At 41.8% G+C, this 19,095-nt stretch overlaps 1 protein-coding gene across 2 annotated transcripts in view; it reads right to left on the bottom strand.

Moving 5' to 3' along the window:
• Window positions 1-7,000: 7,000 nt before the first annotated feature.
• NPTN (neuroplastin) overlaps window positions 7,001-19,095 on the bottom strand; it is a 45,000-nt gene continuing 32,905 nt past the window's right edge. For both annotated transcript variants that reach the window (XM_028707020.2, XM_028707022.2), the window contains 3 exons: window positions 11,935-11,956; window positions 9,566-9,638; window positions 7,001-8,016 (listed from right to left, as the gene is read on the bottom strand). In XM_028707020.2, the coding sequence (XP_028562853.1) occupies window positions 9,578-9,638; window positions 11,935-11,956 (83 nt within the window). In that variant the 3' untranslated portion in view covers window positions 7,001-8,016; window positions 9,566-9,577. The remainder of the gene's footprint in view (window positions 8,017-9,565; window positions 9,639-11,934; window positions 11,957-19,095) is intronic.

Genomic DNA, 19,095 nt, shown 5'->3' on the forward strand with positions numbered 1-19,095 from the left:
CTGACCAGGCTGGGAAAGCTGGGACAGCAGGCTTGTGGGTTTTTGAATGTCAGATGTAGATTTTTTCAATTTCGTTGTTCTGTATGGGACAATGACAATAAAGATTATCGTATTGTCTGTCGGAGCCATTCCTTGGATCTGAACAAGTACAATCAGGCCCAAGGTCCATCTGTTCCAGCATCCTGTTCTCACAGTGGCCAACCAGAGATTCCTAAGTAAAACCTGCAAGGAGGACCCTTGCAGCATTTCCCACACTTTCATTACTGAAAAGGCTACAGAAAATTGAGCAATTGCACAGCCTGATTAATAACCTGCTCTTTTTATTAGCATGTATACGTGTCATGCACATTTTGCCAGCTTATTTTTAACACAGTCGTTTGCCCTTCAGATCCAACTCACAACAGGTGGAAAATGAAATGTTTAAGTTTTACAAGGGGTTTCCCCCCCATTTATCATCACTGGACTGATCTCATCTGCTCAAGGACTCATTTGTCCAAGATTGAGAGCCAGAAGAATTTGCCTTAAAAAAATCCACCTAGCTATAAGTGATGTAATGTAACTCTTCCATTTATGTCCTACATACATCATCCTATATTCTAATTCTGATTCAATTCTCTTGAGTGCCATTGCTTCTGCAGCCAAAAGGGTAGCAGGCCTCATGAGAAGGAGACAGCAGTAAATTCAGGGTAAGTCAGAGGAGGAGGAGGAGGAAGATGCTGACTGTCTGTTAGGGAGTGGAAATAGCTGGTGGTCACTTATTTCTCCTGTGTCCAGAATGGAAATCAACCCAGTGAATACAATTGATATTCAGTTGTTGTCGCTGCTTTCAGTATGCAGGCAATATATATTTGATTACGTGTCCTGCCCCCAATTTGCATTGCATTTCCTTTGCATTGAAATGAATGGGGTAGAATAAAATAATGACAACATAATTTTTGCAGTATACATAATTATGCATGTGACCTCATTGCACCACAGTGGACAGTGATCGTTTTCAGCAGAAGATGAATTGTAGCAGAATAGAAACAGTGCTGCGTGAATTGAATCCAACACAGATTTAAGATGAATCCAACACTCATCTTACTGCCCAGATGAGAAAACAAGGGCCAGAGTGTGGCCTGCCACAGGTGCTGGGCCAGTGACATTTGTGACAGCCCCATGGTCATCGTGGCAGTCATGAAGTCCCAAACCACCCGCCTTGTCATGGATGTTGAAGTCCCCTAGAACCAGCAGTCTGGGAGTCCTCAACACTGCCTCTGAGACCAGCTCAGTCAGATCAGGCAGGGAGACAGATTGTTGGGCAGCGAACCAGCAGAAAGGGTTGTATCCAATGCCAGTCCTGCTCAGAGTCGGTGGTGGCAGGTAGGTTAGTGGGAGAAGGGAAGAGACCCCAACCAGGAGGTGGAGCCAGAGATAACCACAGGCAGAACCAACTCAATTCTAGTTTTGTCCCCATCCTCCTCCTGCCTGCTGAGTTAAGGGGAACACTGAGACTAAAGAGAAGGAAGCTGGCAGGCTGTAAGTAAGAAGGCAGGCAGGTGGGGCAGTGCCCCTTTGCCCTAATAAATCAACCTCCAGGAAATTGCATCAATCATTGTGCCATCCAGCAGAGCTTTTCCGGGCAGTGTGGGGCCTCTTGCAGTCTGGCCTGAAGGAGGTGGCAGAACCGACAGCAGCTCACTGTGACTTGTTAGCAAAGCGTTTTGAGGATCACATTGCTTGCATCCACTGGGATCTTGACTCCACTGTTACAGCAGATGAATTTCATGGGGTGTGCAGAGCACTGTCTAGTCCTGTTGCACTGGATGAGTTTCAGCTAGTAAGGCAGGGCTTGGCAACCTGTTGCCCATGGGCCCCAAGTGGCCCACGGGGGTCATTTAAATGGACCCCGAGCCAACCCCGAACCAAGCCGTCCGCTTGGCGAGTCTCCACGTTCTCCTCTAAACCAGCGCAGCGCGGAGTGGGGACTCACTTCCACGGTGCCGGAAATCGCATCTGTGCAGATGCAGATGCCGAAAATCGTGTCTGCACAAACGTGATCCGGCCCATGGAGCGATCTCTGCGGGAGTGAACCGGCCCAGGCGAGGTAAACCTTGCCGACCCCTGGAGTAAGGCTTGGGGATTTGGACATGCTGCTTGAATTGGTCAGGGCAACCAGTTGCGCTCTGGAACCTTGCCCCTCTTGGCTCATAAAAACTAGCAGGGAGAGGGCAGTTGACTGGGCTAGACAGGTGATTCATGCCTCCTCCTGAAAGGGGTCGGCCTCTGCCTGCTTGAAGGAGACAATAAGACCACTCCTGAAGAAACCCTCCCCTTCTTGGGCAAGGTTCCTGAGTGGGTGGTTGCAGGCCTGGAGCGGGTGCTATTGAAAGAAACTTAATATCCATTTCAGTCATGGTTTTGACACACAAACTGTTTTGGTTGCCCGCAATGATGACCTCTGTCAGAAGGGAGACAGGGGAAATGTGCTCCTCTTAATTCTTCTTGACCTATCAGTGGCTTTTGACACCATCAACCATGGTATCCTTCTTGAGCAGCTGTCTGAGTTAGGGATGGGTGGCAATGTTTTCCAGTTGTTCCAGTCCTACTTGGATGGTTGTTTCTAGGTGATGCTTGGGGAATGCTCATCGGCCCCATGAAGCCTTCAATATGGGGGTTCCTCAGGGTTCAATTTTATCCGCTACGCACTTTAACATGTACATGAATCTGCTGGTTGGGGTTATCTGGAGGTATGGAGTACATTGTCAGGAATATGATGACAACACACTGATCTACTTCTCCATTACATCTGCAGGTGGGGCAGTGGAAGTGCTGGACCAGTGTCTTGCCTCGGTAATGGACTGGATGAGAGCCAACAAACCGAAGCTCAATCCAGATTAAGAGTGAGGCACTGCTAGTGGCTGCCCTTGACTGCAGCTGCTATCATCGCTGACCATTGGAGTCCAGCATCATCTGGAGGAAGGCAGGTGGGGGAAGGCTGCTGCCAATTGTTCCCAACGTGAGATCTCACCACAACGTAAGGTCCTCTTTCTGCTGAAAAATGAAAGCTGCAGAGTTGACTACTATATCAGCCAAACAAATTCAATACAGGGCAAACAATTTGGCTGGAATAGCAGAAAATTTAGCAAGGATGACATCTGTCACCAAGGGCTAGCTTTGCTTATGGAGACATAAATCTGAGGAGACAAACGAAATGTTGCCGTTTTGGTATGTGTAGCTTTCTATATTTGGCGTCTGAGGTCAGGATTTGTTTTTTTTATAAGGCAATCATTTATCCAAAAATGTTCAGCAGCACGCAGGTGTTTTTTCTTTAAAAGCGGTAATTCGCTTTGGCTTTGTACAAGAGAAATTCCAAAGAACATTCCTCCTTTTATCACATTAAATGTGGGGGTGGGGAGCAGATGTTTAAGGGGCTGAGGGGCAGCCCAATCCTCTAAGTCCACCTTTAGCTGTCATAGTGCAGTGATTTGTACTGCTGTTGTGAAAGCAACATCCATTACATGGCAAATATTTCCTCTTGCATTAAATCTGAACCACTTTGCAAAACAATACAGACTGAAACACAACCACCCTCAAAATGCCCATTTCTCTGCAATGCAGCTCACCAACCAAATAACGTGTATGAAAATGAATGCACAAGGGTAAAGTGCGCGATAAAACATATAATCGTGAACATACAATACAAAGTGCATTAAGTTATGGGACATTGTTTTGCAAAATTGTTTATATTAGGCAAAATTGCATACAAAAATGTGTCTATTAGGGAGAAATTCACACTAAAATGCTGGTGAGGATTTTTTTTTCCATTAAAAAATGAAAACTTATGTGGAAGTATGGGGAAATGGGTAATGGAGAGAAACTCAAACTGTTAGATTCATCCATCCCTATTCCTGACAAATTATCCATTTATCCATTAAGCGCTGTGGTCTAAACCACAGAGCCTAGGGCTTGCCGATCAGAAGGTCAGTGGTTCGAATCCCCGCGACAGGGTGAGCTCCCGTTGTTCGGTTCTTGCTCCTGCCAACCTAGCAGTTCGAAAGCATGTCAAAGTGCAAGTAGATAAATAGGTACTGCTCCGGCGGGAAGGTAAACAGCGTTTCCGTGCGCTGCTCTGGTTCGCCAGAATCAGCTTAGTCATGCTGGCCACATGACCTGGAAGCTGTCTGTGGACAAACGCCGGCTCCCTCGGCCTATGAAGTGAGATGAGCATGCAACCCCAGAGTCCTCCACGACTGGACCTAACGGTCAAGGATACCTTTACCTTTTATTATTGTTACAGAGCAATCCACACATCCCTGATGCTGTGCCAGGCTGGATAGACTAGGTGAAGGTACTGCCCTCTAAAGCACAGGAGCAGCCCCCTCCCCTCCAATGGCAGCCTTGTTTGCTTGTCAATAAGCTCCTTGTATATGAAATCTCCAGCCTTTCAAGCTGCTTGACAGGCAGAATCGCAACAGGTAATGAAGCATTCCGTAGCTTAGAGATGCAGCTGAGAAAGCCGCATGTTTTCATCTCTTCTCCTTGCAAAGCTTTAGATGCTGTTCCAGAAAAAGAAAATGGTAGCAATTCTGGGCACAGTGAGTAAAGGAGTCTGTGGTTCTCTGGATGTTGCTGAACTCCATCTCCCATCATCCCTGACCATTGGCCATGTGGGCTGGGGCTGGGGATCAGACAACATCAGAAGGGGACCACAGTTTCCCTGCAGAGTTGCCTGTCCAACCTTTCAAATAAATGTTCTTATGACTTGAACTTCAAAAAGGGCTAAGAGTGGAGAGGAAGAGGGTTTCATGATTGTCATGAGTCAGAGGTAAAAAGGTTAAAGGGTCCCTGGACGGTAAAGTCCAGTCAAAGGAGACCATTGGGTACGGCACTCATCTTGCTTCAGGCGAAGGTCTTTCCGGGTCATGTGGCCAGCAGGACTAAGCCCAGTATTGTCAGCTTCAAACAGGTCTCTTCTCTCCTCAAACCCAGGGGAGGTTTATGGCTGACCAAAATGCATCCAGACCCATTTGCCTTAAGGGATAAATGAAAAGAGCAACCTGTTTCTCTCTTTGTCACCTGTTTTATGTCTGTCTGTGTGTCATCTGAACACACCCTCTTCCTGCCAGCCCAGGTGCAGATGACTTGCCCCAGAAAATTTCTCCCCACCTCCTTACATTGCTCTGTCTTGTCTAGTTCTTCCTCCCACTTGCCTTTTCTCTCTCCCACCCTAATAATTTCCCTTCAGGCTCCCCCTCCCCACAAGGTCCCTCCACACCTGAAATCGAGCAAACCTTGAGGAAGTACAAATTGAAGGGCATACAGAATTTAGAATTCTTCAGCACTGGAGCTTGAAGGGGGGAAAGCTAAGCGATCTTGCCGATTTTTTGCTCTCTTCGTCTTCTGCTTCCTGTCACCCACTTTCCAAACCTACTGCCCGCCCCCGCCCCCGCGAAAGAATTATCCTCGTCAAAGAAACATGAGAGATAATCAGTGGGATTACGGGCTTTAGAGAAAAGATTGATAAAAACCAATCGGTTAACATTCACTCAGTTTATATTGAATTTTAAGGGAAAGATGAAATATTTTAGAACTACCGTTTTGCAAATGGTCATGCAGCAGTTCCAAGGACACTGTCCAGAGGATTATTGGGGTTTAAATAGAGAAATATACTTAAGTGAGACCCGCAATATGTTGTCATGTGTCCTGGCCCCTAAAAGGAGTGTTCCTGTTGAGGGTTTCCACCAGCCTTGTAAGTCCACCAGAATAAAAGCTGCAAGGGGTTTAAAGCTGCTAAATTTATCCCTCCCTACTTTCCCATCAGTCATTTCCAGCTGGCACTGAACGGTTCATGTCTCCTGGAGGCCACCCGTAAGTTCAGTTTTCACTGGGCTATGTTTTTTCTTTTTGGCCCCTTTTGGGTTTCCCTTTTTAAAATGTTCTGTATTTCTCCATAGGTCAGGGTTCACCCAAGAATGCAAATACGCCTTTCATTTTTCATTGGCCCTGTTGTGGCTCCAATGCTGTTGGCACAAAACCACAGTTCCAAGTGTTTAAAGTCCTAAACAGCTTCAGCCCTATATACCTGAAGGAGGGTCTCCACCCCCATTTTTCAACCCGGACACTGAGGTCCAGCTCCAAGGGCCTTTTGGCAGTTCACCCACTGTGCAAAGTGAGATAACAGGGAACCAGGCAAAGGGCCTTCTCGGTAGTGGTGCCCGCCCTGTGGGATGCACTCCCATTGGATTTCAAGGAAATAAGTAACTACAGTCATATCTTGTTTTGCCACCAGAATCCATTCCGGAGCCCCGGCCGCTGGCCGAAAAGGATGCAGGGCAAAGCGCCGCGTTCCAGTACTTCCAAGTTTGCCACAGACGTTCACTGAAGTGGATGCTAGACAAGGTGGACGTTCGCAGAGGTATTACTGTATACAACCAAGTAACTATACAACCTTTATAAAACTGTCTAAAGACAGTTCTGTATGTATGGAGAAGTTTTAAACGTTTAACATTTTACCCGGTCAGATGGATTTTGTATGTATGTATGTATGTATGTATGTATGTATAAATTATTATTATGTCCACATGACAAACAGTACTGATTCATTAGATATTGTTGACAGCAATTTCTCAGTTGTGGTCTTTGCCTAGCAGCTTGAGATAACAAAAAAATACGGGTGCAGGAAGACAAGAACTGCAACAAGATCACAGGCAGCTTCTGGGCAATGATAGTCATATGAACAGTAGTGCTTATAGTAAGACCAAGTTCGAATCCCCACTCGGCTGCAAAGTTCATTGCTTGACCTTGGGCTGGTCACAATCTCTCCGCCAACCTATCTCAATGTGAATGTGAAGATGTGGGGAAAGAGAAGAGAGCAATTCAGGCAATTCAACTGAATGTCTGGATAGAGTTCTAGTAAAAAAGCTGCTTCGTATTTTCATGCTTAAAATTACTACCGGAAATATTGCAAACACTCATATATGTGTGTGTTATGATGGATAACAGAAAAACAGCCTCAAAGTCAGGCTTTTATCAGTGTTTTATTTTTAAAAACAGGTGAATCCACTTTTTTATACACATCATTGCACTTCAACAAGTACACACATCACAAGTTCATGCATCTACAGGTATGCCACAATCTAAGAACCCTGTTATGTCTGTGACTCTACAATCAATCTTTAAATCAACATGAAAACTTAATGTCAAACGGAAACAAACCAGTTGCATAGAGTATCACCATGCTCTAACATTAGCATTTAAGCAAAGTAAATTATAAAATTCTGCCTGAATTGAATGTACAAGAAGAATGTGAACACATCAGTGCAAAAGGATGAGAAATTTACATGATTTAACAAAAAAAATCACTTAAAAAGTAATCATAATATTTATAAACTAAAGATTTTTACTGCAGCTCATCACCACCAATCAAACTATTCCAGTTCTTGCAGTCTTTGATAATATAACCAAGCCTGTCATAATAGATTAAGCCCTTAGAATAATTTATGTAACTTCTCTTAAGTACTGGACATAATTCACTTATCTCTCAGACATAGAATATAAGGAATGAATTCAACATCTTAAAAATCAAACACTTACTGTAATTTGGTTTCCCCTCCCAAAAATATAAATATATACTGTATATATTTTAGGTTTTGCTGTACTTTTACAAAAGTTATCACTAGATGGCAGCAGTGCATCTTTGAGCTTTGCTAGTCTTAACAGCTACATTAAGTAAAAAATGCTGCATGCATGATTGGACTTTTTTACTTGTAATACTTAATAGTCTCAAAGAAAAGAAAGCAACAGTCACAGCACATCAAGCCAAAAATTGTTTACACCCTCTATACTGAAGCATTATTAAATGTGTTGGCTAGGTCATCCTTACTGGAGAGGCTAAATAAGGCATGCTTTAGACAGTCATTGTTGCTCACTTGAAAAGAAAAAAACATCAGAGATGGGACTGGAGTGTGAAAACCAACCATTTCAATTATCCAATTTAGCCGGTGATATTCCCTTCAATCTCTCATTCTTAAAGCTCTGAAAAATGAGAACAGTTCAGTGGTTAACTACATCACAAATATGTCATCCTAAAAAGCACAGTAGAAAACATCTAAAGCCAAGCAAACTTCATTTATATCTGTTTTTAATGGTTCTTTACCATATGGTATCTAATCACCTGAACTACCAGAAAGGAAAGTTATGTAGTAAAAAATATGTTCAGAAAGCACCAGATAAAAATTCCAAACTGTTTACAGTTTGCTAACATGTTAATTGCTAAATAGTATTACAAAAAACGCAGGGGGGCGCGGGTGGCGCTGTGGGTAAAAGCCTCAGCGCCTAGGGCTTGCCGATCGAAAGGTCGGCGGTTCGAATCCCCGCGGCGGGGTGCGCTCCCGTTGCTCGGTCCCAGCGCCTGCCAACCTAGCAGTTCGAAAGCACCCCCAGGTGCAAGTAGATAAATAGGGACCGCTTACTGGCGGGATGGTAAACGGCGTTTCCGTGTGCTGTGCTGGCTCGCCAGATGCAGCTTTGTCACGCTGGCCACGTGACACGGAAGTGTCTCCGGACAGCGCTGGCCCCTGGCCTCTTAAGTGAGATGGGCGCACAACCCCAGAGTCTGTCAAGACTGGCCCGTACGGGCAGGGGTACCTGTACCTTTACCTTTATTACAAAAACACAGTATCACATGCATGACAAAAGTCTAATTCTATTTGTTCACTGTTGTAATAATTGTTTTCTCAAATTGTACCTTATGTGCCATGTAAAATAATAATAATAATAATTAACAAGAAGTATCATACAATTAGAGCAGGAGGATAAAAACACTCAACCACACTGAAAGCTGAACAGTATAAAAAGGTCTCAAGAGCATGCCTGAAGCGTAAAGGGAACCGACTGCCCTGTCAAGAGTTCTATAGGCTCATGTGGAAGGAGGCGGCCCTTCAGGTACTGTGGTCCCAATCCATTTAGGGCTTTGCAGGCAAGAGCCAACACTTGAATTAAGCCTGGTCACAAACTAGAAGCCAGAGCAGATGAAACAAAACTGCATTCCGGAGACAAGTGTTGCAGCCACATATTGTAGCTCACATTTCCAAATGCTTTTCAGAGGAAGGCTCACATAAAGCACATTACTGTGAACCAATCTGGGTGTGACCAGGGCATGTATAACAGTGTCCATATTTGTTTTATCTAGGAACAGCTGGTTCACCTGTTGAAGCTTTGCAAAAACCACTCCTGGCCATAGCCAGCACCTGGCATCAAGGAGCAAAGCTAGGTCAAAAAGTACTCCCTGATCTATGCACTCGCAGGGCAAGTACAACCCCCTTCCAGAAAATTGTTTCCAAAGCAACTTTTCTAGTTCTTCCCAACTTCTGAACCATTTTAGAGTCTGTCCTGTGCAGTTACTGGCGCCTTTGCGCACTGATTTCAACAAGTGTGTTGAGACCTAATGCTGCAATAGATCGGGTTCCCTCTCTTTGTCTAGTTAAGTTTGTCCCTCATTTCTTTACCTAGGGTTTAAGAAAGTCTCAATACAATATATATAAATATATAGATGACAGAACTCAGATTTTAGAGACAGGCTTACATTAGCATTATTTTAATTTGTGTTTCTCTGGCGTAGATTTTTGTCTTTATGGTTGTTTGTGGAGTTGGTTTTCCTGGGGAAGAAAAAAAGGCATGGAATTAAACTTGTGAAAAATAAAGTCAGCATGAATAAACCTTTTTAAGATACTGAATGGAATGAAAACAGTACAAAAGAAAAACAGCATTTGTACAAAAGTTGCAAGAGTCTTATGGATACAAAAGTGGACAGGTTCCGTAACAGTCCCTTTATAGCAGTCAGGCAGCTGAATGAACAATTTAAACTTTCCACACAACACATCAGGTTCTGGGCGATTACGGGCAATAACTGGTTCAATTTGCATTTCCTTGCTTCTCAGCCTTTAATAAATGGCCCAACCTTATATGTCAACACTATTTATTGATGGCGTCACCTTTGGATTCCTCCTGGCTATGTCAACTGTTAAGCCACCTGGAAAGGGGCTTGTCACTTTTATACTTTAACACAGGATTGCTCAACACCAGCAATTCTATTGTGTTGACCGCATAATCCATCTATTATGCTAATCTTTCCACAGTAACTTAATAAACAAGTCTCTTAAATTATTATGGGATTTGTAAGGAACATGTTGCCCTGGAAAAGAGAAGTTATTTTCTCAGCAGGCTTTGCTCTTTGCAAATTAAAGAACATTAAGAACTGCTCTGCTGGATTAGTTCAACGTATTGCTTTTCCAGTGGCCATTCAGATTCCTTCAGGAAACCCAAACTTTGAAGACAACAGCCCACCCTGTGCAAACTACCTGTGAATCTGGAGATTATGCCTAGTATTGTAGTTATCAATAGATGCTACCTTAGTGGATCACCCTTTGGAAGCTATCAATAGTTAAAAGGAATTTGCTGCATTCTATAATGGTGAAATTGCTGTATTCTTTTTTTATAAACCTTCTTCCTCACTTCTCTAACTCAGCCAGTTAAAGATAAAAACAAAGTATTAGTGTTAGTTGAACAAGACAAGACCAACAACACATAAAACAGCAAAAGCCACACTGAAATAAACTCAGAAATCCAATTCTAGCATTTGTATTCTGGAAAAGTTTTAACTGTTGCACGCTCTTAACTTTGAACTGCATATTCTATTTTTATATTGTTCTGTGATTAAGTTATTGTGCTGGGAAATTTTGAACTATTTCTGTTTTTAACTCTGATATTGTATTTTATAGGGTTGCGTTTTGATGTTTTGAAAACATTATGTAAGCAGCCTTGTGAGGGCAGTGTGTCCTGAAAGGTTTAGTAAAGGTATATTAAATAAGCAGCAATGCCAACTCTCCAAAGATCAGCTCTTCTTTACTCTCTGAATTCAGCATCAATTTAGGCCACTGGCATTCCTATGATTTATTCTAAGGCCTAACGCAGCAATTTTTCAAACTGGGTTTTGAGCTCCCTGGGTTCCTTGGATGATTCAGGGGTTTCTGAATGGGAAGTACAATTGTGCCAGAGAAACTTCCTTGGAAGATAGCTTGTTCATCATTACCAGTCGTCCTTTGCAATGTGAAGCCATGGAGTGTAAAATGCAAGCTCAGCTCACACAAGGCAGTGTCAAGGTCTAAAACACTTGCCCAAAGCTCTCCAAGACCCATGTGAATGCTGTTGATTAAATTTATATTTATTTAAAATATTTATACCCCACTCTGCATTACCCCAAATGAAAGTAATTCATAATTACATAAGAATACATACTGTGAAATAAACCAACTGAACAAAAACAACATATAAAGCTACTAAAACAATACCAAAACACATCACTAACAGGAGTTTTAAAGTACTTAGGTAAACAAAATAATTTTTTCCCTAGCACCTGAGCAATAAAACTGGGCCTCCTTGGGGATGGCATTTCCACAGTGGAAAAAGACTTCCTTGTTGACATCTGTTTCACCTCTGACTGGGACAATTTAGCAGAGATCTTGGAATGCAGGCAGTTTGATACAAGAGCAGAGGTTTCATCAGGTCCCTGGGCCCCAGATGTTTATGGCTCAAAAATTCAGCACTGCCAATTTTTAACTGAGCTTGAAAGTGAGCCTGTAGAGCCAGTGAAGCTCTTTCGGGGCTGGCATGATATGGTCGAAACAAGGCATGCCAATCAAAAATAATTTTAATAATCAACGTTTAACTATTTGTACCCCACTCATATGACTGGGTTGCCCCAATTCTAGAAGGTTCTGGAAGATGTATCTCACTGAAGCTTTTGTAACACCTTAAAAGGTAGTTCCACAAGTGATGCAGTGCTTTAGAAGCATGGTAGACAGGTGATCATAGGATGGGTTCCCTGGAAGGTGGAAAGTCTAAAAGTCATTGCCTCCCATATGAAAAATATGCAGTCAGTTATGAAATACTTACATTGGCCCAGCTGGTTCATCATCTGCAGCAGGAATTCATTGTGATCCAGTGAAGGAAAGAGAGAAGGAAAGAAGAGTCTAGTTAAGAATCCATAGTAAACTTTTACTGGGCTGCAAACAGTATTATCTACATACAGCATTTATTTAAAGGCCATTCCATTTGTATTGCAAAGATTCATGAAGTTATTTTTTCTGGCTTTGAGTTTAGATGACAAGTATGTTGTTCAAAATGATTTCAGTTAACACTTTTAATGCTCATCATGAAAAACTGCAACTGTAGTGGACAGATTGTTGCAATGTGGTCATACTCATCTTGTCCCCAAGTTCCAGTGGTTCAATCTTAACAAGATAGATGAGAAGACAAACCAACATTTCAGTTGTAAAATCCTGCTGTTTTGTTTCTAAAAATAAAGGTTTCCCCCCGCCTCTTAACTGTTGATGGACAAAACACAGGAAATCATATACCACCCTAGACCATCTTTCACACACTTTTGCCTGATCTCTTAATAAAATTAAGTTCCAGAAAGTGGAAGAGGCAATTTTGATTGATACTAAAAAGGCAGTCCTTCTGATAGCAGCAAACCTCTGTGATTCCATGTATAAATATGAAAAAAAAAAAGTTTCTGGCGAAACAGCATAAAGGTTACACTAGTATTACAGTTCACATAGACTTCAGCTTGCGAGATGGGAGAGCCAGAAAGTTGTCCCATTTTTAAGGTATATTTTTTAGAAAACAGAAAAAAGTCAACATGTGGCTTTTCACATAGGCTTCTTTATGATCAACTGAACATTTCATTGATGCTTTAAAATGATGCAGTACATTAAACAACAAAAAGGCATTTTTTGAACAAGGAAAATCCCAATCCATAAACTTGTGCAAAAACTTCTGTAGAATTTCTACGGATGACCATGTTTTCTGCATTTCATCATTTTTCCAAGCTAAAAAAAACTCTCTCTAAAATCTTTATTATTATTTTTTAAACTCAGCAGGATTCCACAAGGGGTCTTAGGGCACACAAAGCAGTTATGGAAACTACAGTCTTAACAGTGTTGGCAACCGCATGAGCACACACTAGGAGTAATGTTGATCAAAGCTGAACATTACTCCACCTGTACCTTCGAGGCAACGGATAGGCAAAGCCACCGCCAGCACAGTTATCAGAACAAAAATAAATAAATAAAACATTCAAAATAAAGAGAGCTAACCACAAACCAACAGCTTGACAGCCAAAATAACACACTAGCAACACACTAGTGTCCACAAAAGTCTGTTACTAACAGTAAACTATCAGAACAAGGTACAGAAAGAACTATGACTAGTAAGGACAACCAGACATCAATGTGCTGTATATACAGTGGGGATATACAGAGACACATCAGGTATTGAAACATAAAGCACATTACAGCAAAACTAAGTCTCCCCTCAAAATGAACACCTTTCAGTTCCCAAAATATTTCAGAGGCACCCTAGGCTATAGACTCTACATTATAAACGGTAGATTTAAGAGCCATTTACTAGAATCTGTGACACCTTGGTGAGAGTTCTTAGGTTTTTGTTTTTTTTAAAAAAGAAATGAGCAGGGTTAGTAGCACCACATTAAAGCAGTCATTCTACTCAAATCCTTGCTTTGGTCACGACAGCCTACAAAAAGACGCTTGAAGTTCTTTCCCCTATGCGGTTCTGGGAAAAAATGCAGGCTCCTGTCCTTCTCTTAATCATTCTGCAAGCTCTAATTTGTACCACCTGAAACATTGATCCTCAAGCATTCTGGGTGGTAAAAGACACCTTGAAAGCAGAGGTTTTATTGAGTAAGTTTAACCAAAAGGTTTTGCACTTTACAAAAGAAAGTCAGGTGAGTGCTCTGGCACTTATGCATTAGGTGCTGGAGCGTGGCCTGCATTGTTCACATGCGACAATCCTATTGGACTGGCAGGACTTCCATCACCTCCCTCTGCGTCCAGTAAAGCATGGTTGTCAAGTGAAAACCTTAATACACCACTAGCTTGTGGGTCAGCCGCTTGAGCATTACAAAATCGGCCCCAGCACGGTACAATACGTGACAGACAAAAGGACCGAATCCTAGAGAAGTCGACCAATAAAGGGGAGGAACAGAACTACAGAAAAATGGTACAAATTAGAAAATGAAATTCAACAGCAAACTTAAACCCAAATTAGTTGTGAACGTGAATGAGTAAAACTAAGAAAAGTGTTAACATTATGAACTGTGCATTGTATAGACTGAAGCGGAGATTAAACAAACTCCAAAGCATGCAGATCTCTCACTTACCACCATTTTTAAAGGAATGATGCAATTGAAGGGGGGAAAAAAAGAAGTCATAGTAACTGACATATAACAATACAACTCAAACAGCATGATCTAGTAATAATCTAATTTGCTAGTAGTTGAGCTGGTGGACACACAAGACAAGATGTGCCTCTGTATTCCAATCTGATGGGTGAAGGTCCAGAGTAATGTACCTTGCCCATTTTTTGGCCGCTGACAAATATGCTTCCATCACAGAAGGTACTCTGCCAACTTCTTCATTAGATTTGTAAACTATAAAAACCAACTGCAGGCACAGGATACATGTGCATTTGAGAGAGATATTATATGCTCAGCAGTTCTTAAGGGTCATATTTAAAAAATTAAAAGCATGCATTGTGTAGCTTAGTGGTGGTGAAGGCTTTGAACAGCGTTCCTACCTGTCTGAAATTCTGACTTCTCATTTTACACTTTTGTGTATCTAAACATAAATACAGCAACTCTGAACTAGTTTGAAGAACAAAGGTATGTTCCCCCCCTTTTAAAGTCCCTTAAAATCCTCTGAAGGCCCCAATGACTTCCTGCCACTTAAGAATATTTCTAAAAAGAAACATACACCAACTTTATCTATAGAATCTTACGGATACACCTACACACCCCTTGCAAACCTGTAAATTCAGATTTTTAAAAGAGATGTTTGTAGTTGCTTTGGGAAAATTATAGTTGAAGAGCAAGAAAAAAGGAAAAAGATCAAAGTAATGGATAAAACGAAGTGCCTCTATTTTGTTCACCAGCATCTGTACCAGAGAAACAATACAAAATGTAAAAGTGAGAATCCACGCCAAGAAGCCAGAGCACACAATGCATTGTCTTGTGGTTGTGTGATGGAACAGCACTACTCATTGACTCTCCCCACTGGAGGAGCTAGATATGCAGCAATTGCTGATGAACTCTCTCTCTCTCTCTCTATATATATATATATTTACAGCTTTTGTACCCTGCTCTTAAGCTTAAAACGCTCCCAAGGTGGCTTTCATACTATCATTTAAAACAAGACATCCCTGGCCTGCAAGCTTCTACTTGTAACAAGCAGCAATCCAAGGGCTAAAACTGCTCCCTCATGTCTTCAAATAGCTGGCGGGTGGGTGGGTAAAAGAGGAGAAAAGTGATAGAAGCAGGAGAAAATGAACAAAAGGAATCACTCACTTCTTAATGGCATACACAGGCCTGTATATGCATTAACCACCATCCCCCTTAATAGGAAGGGAGGCAGTGTTGAGAACCAACACCAGCAAAAGTTCATTCCTTCTGCAACTGTGCTCCTGTCTGTGCCCCCATTTTCACATAGTGCAGTCTGGATTTACTGTGAACAGCAGATCCACCAGGAATGGGGATGGGGGACTTTAACCTCACTCCCTGAAAGGGTAATCAGTAAAAGTAGTTGCCAACTGAGATGTTATACAGAGAGGGAAATATTGATGAAAAGACAGAGTACATTAAGCTAAAATGAAAGCCCTAATTTTGTGGATGTTGTGCTGAACCAAATTCTGAGCAAGGAACAGGCAGGTGTTTGGGGTGGGGAGGGGGAGAGAGGGTGGGTGGCAGCTGTAAAGAAGTACCCTGGAAACCATTAAGATATGAATTTGAAATGTTTGCTTCGATTAGCCATATTATTGGTTAATTTTTTAAAAAATTAACATTTCAGGAGTCAAAGAAAATGTCTGGCATCCCAAATATATTTTGAATTTTGGACTATTTCCCCAGTTGCAAAGTTCTAGCATGAACAGTGACTGAAACATGCATAGGATTCAATCACATTACACATTTGTGGGTTGCACTTTCCCCCCACAAAAGTATGTTTCACATAAAAACAAATGTCCAAATGCAATGATCCTATGCATGCATTGGCTGCTCAAGTGTACAAATTCCATATCAGATTTTTTTCAAAGAGAGAAGCTACAGAAGGATAGTCCATAGACTTTTTAATTGAGATTATCTCCCCCCCCCCTCGCCAGTTCCACAGCATTCTAACATATATCGGGGGAGGGGCATTTGAAGAGCATCCAAGCCTGCTCCAGATTAACACCAAGCTCTACCTTCTACACTGAAGAGCAGAAATGCTTTCAACTCATTTTCCTGTTTGACTCCAAGAATCACCCCCCTCAGCAACAACACTGGAAATAAAATGGAGGAAGCTTGAGAGAATAACTACTGTATTTTTTGCTCTATAAGACTCGCTTTTTCCCTCCTAAAAAGTAAGGGGAAATATGTATGCATCTTAGGGAGCAAATGCAGGCTGCGTAGCTATCCCAGAAGCCAGAACAGCAAGAGGGATCGCTGCTTTCGCTGCGCAGCAATCCCTCTTGTTGTTCTGGCTTCTGAGATTCAGAATATTTTTTGTTTTTGTTTTCCTCCTCCAAAAACTAGGTGCATCTTATGGTCTGGTGCGCCTTATAGAGCAAAAAATACGGTACTCTAAGACTTAACACAGCTGAAAGTTTCAACATAAAAAGGAACTGTTGAGAGATGCCATTAAAGGGCTTTTGAGAAACATTTTACAAGAGCTTTTGAGTCATTTTTTTATCAGTATATTGAAATATACTGATACATAAATGGCATTCTGTTGAAGAAGATATCCACATACCAACCAGTGCAACCCATCTGAAAGAGAATGGAGGGGCAAATCTCTAGAAGTGGCAATGTCTGGCCACAGTCAGTCTAAATACATGTGAAATAGCACCTACCAGAACTAACAAGTTAGGGAAGGCAATTAACAAAGCTATGCTTTTGGGGCTGCTAGCATACTAGAACTCCTAGGCTGCAAGCAAAATTAGTTCCTATACTTTCATTCATGAAGTATAGCTACCTTTTGCTAGGGAGATTAGATGTGCACAGAAGTGAAGGATAGGAAGAAAGGGGGGGGGGGGAGAGAAGACAATTAAAAGTTTTCTTAATGTTACTATTTATAAACTAGGATCAAGGCAAAAAAAATTGAATATCAGAATGTAAGTAGGACAGTGGAATGAGACTGTTGCACATCCAGCGCAGAAGTACACACATGAATTTTTATTATACCAATTAGGTGTAATTAGGTGTAAGTTCACAAATTAGGAAAAATAATAATAAAAGCAGTTATCACAGTTTAATTAACTAAAATATATGAAGCAAAAAGGATTCCAAAGTAGAAACCATGTTTGCCATGTATATCTGGATAAAAATAAGGAGTCTTTATTTTTTTTACTTACCCCCAAAACACATTAAAAAATGGGAGTGTATGCCTATAAACTAATCCAATAAACAGCATTCCTTCCATTAAAACAATCATATTGGCATGTTGCACAACTCACTATTGATTGAGCAATTATTACTGTGTTCTTGGGGAGAGGGGAATCACCGTAAGAGGAAAATGCCACATGCCACCATGTAAGCAACAAAGGCTACATTCAGACAATGGCCATGTTTGGACAATAAAATCCTATCTTAATGAGACAGGATAGGCACAAGTTCCACGCACCCCTTGGCAGATGTGGGGAAATAAACTGGAAGCTGCAGTTAAAAACAGAGCTTCTCAGTATGTCCAAACTGGGAACTATGCTTAATGGTTTTGAAGCAAGTCAGGATTCATGAGCCCACTTTAAAGCATGGCTTTATATCCTGGCTTGTCTGCAAGTCATAGTTTCTTAGTTTGGATTTATCAAGGAGCTATGGTTAAATGTGGCTTCCTGGCTTGTTTCCATGCTCATGTGTGAGTGCATGGAGCATGATCAAATCCTGGGCAATGTAACTACATATTTTAGCACTGCTTAAAACCCCTTTGCCCTGCCCCCCCCATCCTGAACGGAAAGAAAAGCAGCCAATAAAAAAGGCGCCAGTCATGTAATAATGATCTTCAGTCATGTAGGAAGCTGAGGAGGATCATATTATGAGAGGCAGTTGTATGTTTCAGTCACTTAGTAACACTGAATTTCCAAATGACAAGCATCTTGCTGCCTCTGTGACCAGCGTATCACAGAGAATAACAGGCTGCAGGTTCTTCATGTTGGAGCTGCAGGCAAACAGCACAGATGTGGGGGTGCTTAGCTGTGCTTATCAAGGCTGGATTGGCAGATTTCTTTCTCAAATCCTGCCCCCAAAGCAGTAAATTCAACGATGCATCATCAGTAGAGGATAGAACAAGAGAAGAAGCCGAGAATGAATTTGTCACTGTGGAACATTGTACTTGCAGGAAGTACAATGCTCATTCACTACTGGGGGTGGGGTGGGGGACTTCAACAAACATAGCAGAAGGCCAAGTGCTTCATTTACTAATCTGCCAGGATACCAATTTTCACAGAGCATAATATACACCAGTATTAGGCATTCAAGTGCCAAGGTATAGAATACTCAGCCACTTGTAAATTAGGACACCAATTGCAGCAGCATCACTCAGGCGGTAGCATCTCTCAATTGAATCTGAAGCTAGCATACTTCAGGTGAACTGTCACTGGAGGGGTAAAAGGAATATACTGATCCTGGCCTGATTCACAAAACCATTTAAAACAGTGTTATAATGAGTTGAAGAACATTTCTGACACAAGGTATGTAACTTCTTATTAGAAGTCATAAGGCACCAATATAAGAAAAAGGCAGAGGAAGAAACCTTTTGAGTACTCTTTCATTAGAAAACTGGCTGTTCTAACTTTGTTGCTCTGGATTATGTCACTCTTTACAGTAGTATGTAAGATGTGCATGGAGAGCTGATGATAGACTGGTCAGGCTAACAGGTTAACTACATGACATCAACCCAAGGGTTCTCTTCTCCCGTTGCAAATAGATGATTTTGGCCGTCTTTGCACAGGCCAGTTAGCTCTGAAAAATGAAATTTTATGGTTGAAACTTTATTATTTTGGGAGGGGGGA

The sequence above is a fragment of the Podarcis muralis genome, chromosome 14, assembly GCF_964188315.1.
Source record: "Podarcis muralis chromosome 14, rPodMur119.hap1.1, whole genome shotgun sequence".
In the NCBI taxonomy this organism is placed as follows: domain Eukaryota; kingdom Metazoa; phylum Chordata; class Lepidosauria; order Squamata; family Lacertidae; genus Podarcis; species Podarcis muralis.